The sequence below is a fragment of the Eucalyptus grandis genome, chromosome 8 (assembly GCF_016545825.1).
Source record: "Eucalyptus grandis isolate ANBG69807.140 chromosome 8, ASM1654582v1, whole genome shotgun sequence".
NCBI classification, from domain to species: Eukaryota; Viridiplantae; Streptophyta; class Magnoliopsida; order Myrtales; family Myrtaceae; genus Eucalyptus; species Eucalyptus grandis.
In genome coordinates this window covers 72,802,606-72,807,881 of record NC_052619.1, presented here as the reverse complement: position 1 = coordinate 72,807,881, position 5,276 = coordinate 72,802,606, and the positions used below count along the sequence as shown (strand labels likewise).

General features: G+C 40.8%; 1 protein-coding gene across 1 annotated transcript; it reads left to right on the top strand.

Moving 5' to 3' along the window:
* Positions 1-846: 846 nt before the first annotated feature.
* Positions 847-4,344, top strand: LOC104417941 (lipase-like PAD4). The gene is made up of 3 exons (XM_010029128.1): positions 847-1,164; positions 2,739-3,452; positions 3,559-4,344. The coding sequence occupies exons 1-3, from the start codon at positions 847-849 to the stop codon at positions 4,342-4,344; spliced, it is 1,818 nt and encodes a 605-aa protein (XP_010027430.1).
* Positions 4,345-5,276: the final 932 nt, after the last annotated feature.

Genomic DNA, 5,276 nt, shown 5'->3' with positions numbered 1-5,276 from the left:
TTTCTCATCGCTCGTTTTCGCTACTAATTGACCACCCACCCGTTGTCACCAGCCATCCACCGCTGGCACTCAAGAGGGAGAAATAATTTCTATTCTAAGAGCAGAATTTTTGTATCGCTATTAAACGCCTATTTTTGTTGAAAAACTTATCTAGGAAATCTTATTAGAAATTGATTTTTGGAACAAAATGGTTCTCATTTGTGCCTTTAATAAAGAGATGAGTTGCTGCAAAATTTCTGAGGATTTAATATTAATACCAGTGCTGGTGGATGAAAATTCAAACCTATAAAGAATCTTGAAGTGCCCTCACTAAAAAAGTGATGGAGAGAAGCGGTTGGGAGATGGCGCGAAGATGCTGTAAGAGCGGCCACTGGAAGGAAGGTACAAGCAAAAGCAACTCTCTTGATCTTGACCATGTTGGCCACCATGCCAGCTCGTACACTGTTTCGGAAATATCCTACAAGTCATCGTCAATTACGAAAGCAACTGGTTCTCCGTCTCTCTCTCTCTCTCTCTCTCTCTCTCTCTCTCTCTCCCTGGTGCTTCGACGTGGCTTCATTATAATTGTTATGCAACACTGAGAAGAGAAACGGGTGCAAAACTGCTTTCTCTTAAGAAGCCATAGCATTGTCGGGAACCGAACAGAGTTGCATACGACTGAGCACGACGTCTGAATCATGGACGCCGAAGCTTCATCGTAACAATCTCCTCCCTTCTCCTGCTCTCCTCAATCTCCGGCGTTTCCATGTTTCAAACTGCTCTTCCTTCCTTAACCTTTTTGCTCTGTTTTTGCTTCTCTTTTCCTTTTCCTTTGTTGTCTTGGAAAGGTTCGAGACAAGCGAGATGATGGGGACTTTCCTGGCTTCGACGCCGCTGCTGAAGGAGGCGTGGAGGCTGTGCAGCGCGGCGAATGCGATGGGGTGCGGTGCCTTCGTGGTGGAGCAAGTCGGGGGCGTGGGGTACGTGGCATTCTCGGGCGTCCAAGAGATGCCGGTGCTTGGTTGGGATCCGAGTTGCACCGTGCTGGCGCCGCTGGATGCAGCAGGCCACGGGCTGTTCGCGGCGCTGACACGCCGCTACGAAGGTGAAGAGCCCGTCATGGTCCACTCCGGAGTGCTTCACCGCTTCCTTCATTATCATTCGCGCAATGATCTTCAGAGCCAGGCTAGTTTATCGGCAACAACTTTACTTTATTTATTCATTTATTTCTTTTTTACTTTTTACCTTATCTAACCAAAAATAAAGTAAAAGAGAGAGAGATATCTCACGACTGATCAGATCACTCAGGAAAATCAAATGATGATTTTCGTCAAACTATATTATGAGATTAGTAATTCCTATAATTTTTCCTCGCCTTTCTAGGTTCTACATATTTTTCCAAATTCATTAGAAATACAAAATTATCTTTTCATATTGTCGTTGACTCTTTTCAAAAAAGTAATCTTATAAAATTTTTGTGAGACTGATGATGCTGATGGTTAATTTTTATTTTTATTTTTATTTCTAAACTTCTATCTTGAAGCTATCTCAAACTTTCGCGACGGCAACATCTCTAGTGACAGGACCTTATTTCCTTTTCATTCTAGAGCTCTTTTTTTTTTCCCACGATTACATTATGGAAAAATTCCAAATAAGGGCTTGAAGTGCTATCATTTAAGAAAATAAGAGTCTAAAATGAAAATTATTTCAGATAATGGTATAAAGTTACCATATCAGTCTAAAAAAAGAACCTAAAATGATTATGGTTATTTTAAATAAGGGCTTAACCTCATCAGCCAACAAATAATTCCAACTAATCAAGAATATTTTTGTCCAAAAATAATTTAAATTTAAATCAAATTAGATTAGAATTAAAAAAAAAAAGATAACGAAAAAAAGGCAGGCGGTTGCCGCCCCATCGTTGGTGGGGCAGGTAGCCACGGGCGGGAGGGAGATTGCTGCTTGTATTTTTCCTTCTTATTTTTTTCATTTTGTTTTTAATGGAAAAAATAGAAAAAGGAAAAATACAAAAAGATGGAATTGCCCTTTACTAGCTGGCAAATTCACACTCTTATTTGAAACAAAGTCTAATTCATGTTCTGATTTAGAAGAAAAGAGAAAGTACATCGAGCCTTTATTTGAAATAATATCCACTTTAGATCATTATTTGAGAAAATAATTGCACTTTGTATCTTTATTTCGAATTTTCCCTTAAAGTATTAAACTTTATTAAGCCATGGCCTATCTGAAGTTGGCTGGCCAAGCTCGGGCCCACGATTTTGTCCTTCGGGCCTATCCACGTTGATCAAGTATGGACAACAGCTCTAATGGCCCATTTGGTCCTTGATAACCTCTAGGTCCGAATTTTGAATTACTGTGGATCCGATGATTGGTTTGGAGTTATATCAAACCGAACCATTCATGAGACAGATTTCTTGGTCGTGAATGGTGCTCTTCTCATGAGATTATCTAAATACAAGGGCCATACATATAAATACATTCTATGCACGTGTTAAAACTTATTTGCACACTTATCATTAGTTTGTTGAACATGTTAGTGTTGCTTTGACTTGCTTAATAAACAATTTTGTATGTTGAGCAATTGCAATAGAACCAATGATTTTCTATTTGATCTATTCATTTAACTCTTCTAATCTGACATGATCTGGTGCGAGTTGATTTTTCAGTGAAGCGTTGTAATTGAGATTTTTCCAAAAAGTATTTAACCAGATTTTAGGAATTCTTAAATATGTATGCAGATTGGTAGCCTGTTGGATAATACCAAGTCAATAGTGATCACAGGCCACTCCATGGGAGGATCAATCGCATTTCTCATAGCTCTTTCGCTTCTCTCCTTCCTCAAATCCATCTTCCCACCCTCAGTCCTGTGCATTGGTTTCGGCTCTCCTTTCCTTGGCAACAAGTCACTTTCCCGAGCCATTCTTCGCGAAAGATGGGCCAGCGGCTTCTACAATGTCGTGGCAATGCACGACATATTGCCGAGGTTATCTCTCGACCAATCACTTGTTCAGACTCCACATTGGAAGGCCCTCATAAGATTTTGGTACACATCTATGATGTCACCAAACTCTATGAATCTCGCTGACTTCCAATTAACTGAAGAAGACAAGGCCTGGCTATTTTCCTTCGCTGCAGCCAACATGGAGCGCTTAGCGCAGGCAGGGGAAGGCTCAGGAGGGAGGTCGCCTTGGCCCTTAGGGAATTACTTGTTTTGTTTGGAGGAGGGCATGATTTGTTTGGACAACGCTGTATTGGTCAAGAAGATGATGCATTTGATGCTAAGGACAAGCTCTCCAAGTTGTGTTATTGAGGAGCACCTTAAGTATGGGTGGTATGTAGAGAAACTTTCTCTTCAGTCTTTAGGGAGAAGGTTCATAGAAGGAGATCTCTTTGAATCAAGCTATAAAGCAAGTCTTTCGATGGCTTTGAACTCCTCGGGGACATCTCAACAGGTAGGGACGGTACCTTAGATCGACAAGGGACTGTGATCTATGTACACTTTTTATTCCCAAGTGCAATTCCTCTGAGTTTAAAGATTCTTTCACCTTTACTTTGTAGGTATTGATTGCACCGATGACAAAAGATTGTTTGAAGATGGCAAGGCAAAAGGAGCGCCACCCAAACCTAAACGCCGCCTATTTATCCATTAAGCTATCCAAAATTGCTCCTTACAGGGTAGAGATAGAGTGGTATAAAGCTTGTTGCGATAACTCCGACATGCAAAGAGGATACTATGATTCTTTCAAGCAAAGGGGGGCCTCAAAGAGAGAATCACATATAAACAAGAACCGAATCATGCTTAAGGTCTTTTGGGATGGTGTTGTAAGCATGATGGACAGGAACGAGCTCCCACTCAACTTTCACAAAAGTTCAGAATGGGTAATTGAGGAGTCGCGGCTCTATAAGCTCATTGTGGAGCCATTGGACATCGCGGAGTATTATCGGTCGGGGATGCATCTAAAGAAAGGCCACTACATAAGTAATGGAAGAGAGAGGAGATATGAAATTTTCAATCAGTGGTGGACCGAGAGAGTTGTTATTGAGAAATTGGGCAATAGGAGGACCAGGTACGCAAGCTTGACTCAAGACACTGTCTTTTGGGCAAAGGTGGAGGAAGCAAAGGAGTGGCTAGACAAAATCAAAAGTGAAAGCGACCCAAATAACCTGACTTTTTTTCGGGATAGACTCAATGAGTTCGAAGCATATGCAGTGAAGTTGTTTGACCGAAAAGAGGCGTCTGTTGATGTTCTGGCTAAGAATTCAAGCTTTAGTTTGTGGTTAAAAGAATGGAGAGCATTGAATTTACAGATTTATCCCCTAATCGAATTGGCCTTACCTGACTGATTCCAAGCCGATTCCCATGGAGACCTATTCACTTCTTGGTAAACATTCTGGGAACGGTCTTCAATATTGGTAAAAGGTAGTGGAATACAGTTTCGTGATGAGATGAGATGTGGCTGAACAACAAAAAAAGTACGTCCTGATTTTATGTATTAGGGAGGTACTCGAATGTTCCGTCCTCTGTAGCCGCAATACTTTTCCTCATTCGACTTGCTCCTTTATTTGTGCCGGAGCATAATAATATGATGCTTTGAACGGTTTGTGATCCTGCATATGCCTTCTGAAACCACTCATAGGATTAATTCCCTACACCAAGATTTGCTAGATGCTTGGAAGTAGAAATGCAACAGGAAACAGAACAAGAAGCAACCAGAATGAGAAATCCACAAGCCTGAGTGCTGATGCCAGCATTTAGGCCTATGGCTTCGAGCCAAGCGCGACATCATGAAGCAAATGGACATCTGGCTGGGGCAGGCAAGGTGCGCAGCCCATAAATAAAGGGAACCAATCGTCTGTTAACAGTTCACAGAGATAAGATCATTAAATATCTTGGACAAGCATCAACTTCTTTCGAAAGAAACCCTCCAAATAGCATAAATAGAACTTATATCGAGGGAAATGAAGCATTTAGTAGTTTGGAGGACGTTCCTAACTTCCTATAAATTCTTTTGGAAAACAGAACAGCATCTAAGTTTCGAGAAAATGGTTTTACATGCAGCAATTTCCCCTCTCTAAAGTGTTGTTGTTAATCTTCTTCAGTCAGTTCTGCTAGCTTTTCTTGAAATAGAAGTGCAAAGAATCTCATTAAGGTTCAAATTTGGCAACATTTCAGCTATGAAAAGAGCTTTGCAGTTCGGAGTTTCCCCAGCATAACTTCCTGTATCCGTTCTGTTTGCTTTTCAAAATTGTTTTTCTTATAAGATGATATGACTAGA

Bases quoted from the DNA above. Each gene is read 5' to 3' on its own strand.
- LOC104417941 (XM_010029128.1), top strand. From the start codon at position 847: ATGGGGACTTTCCTGGCTTCGACGCCGCTGCTGAAGGAGGCGTGGAGG. The intron at 1,165-2,738 runs GCTAGTTTATCG...ATATGTATGCAG, and splicing joins GCAATGATCTTCAGAGCCAG to ATTGGTAGCCTGTTGGATAA. The intron at 3,453-3,558 runs GTAGGGACGGTA...TTTACTTTGTAG, and splicing joins CCTCGGGGACATCTCAACAG to GTATTGATTGCACCGATGAC.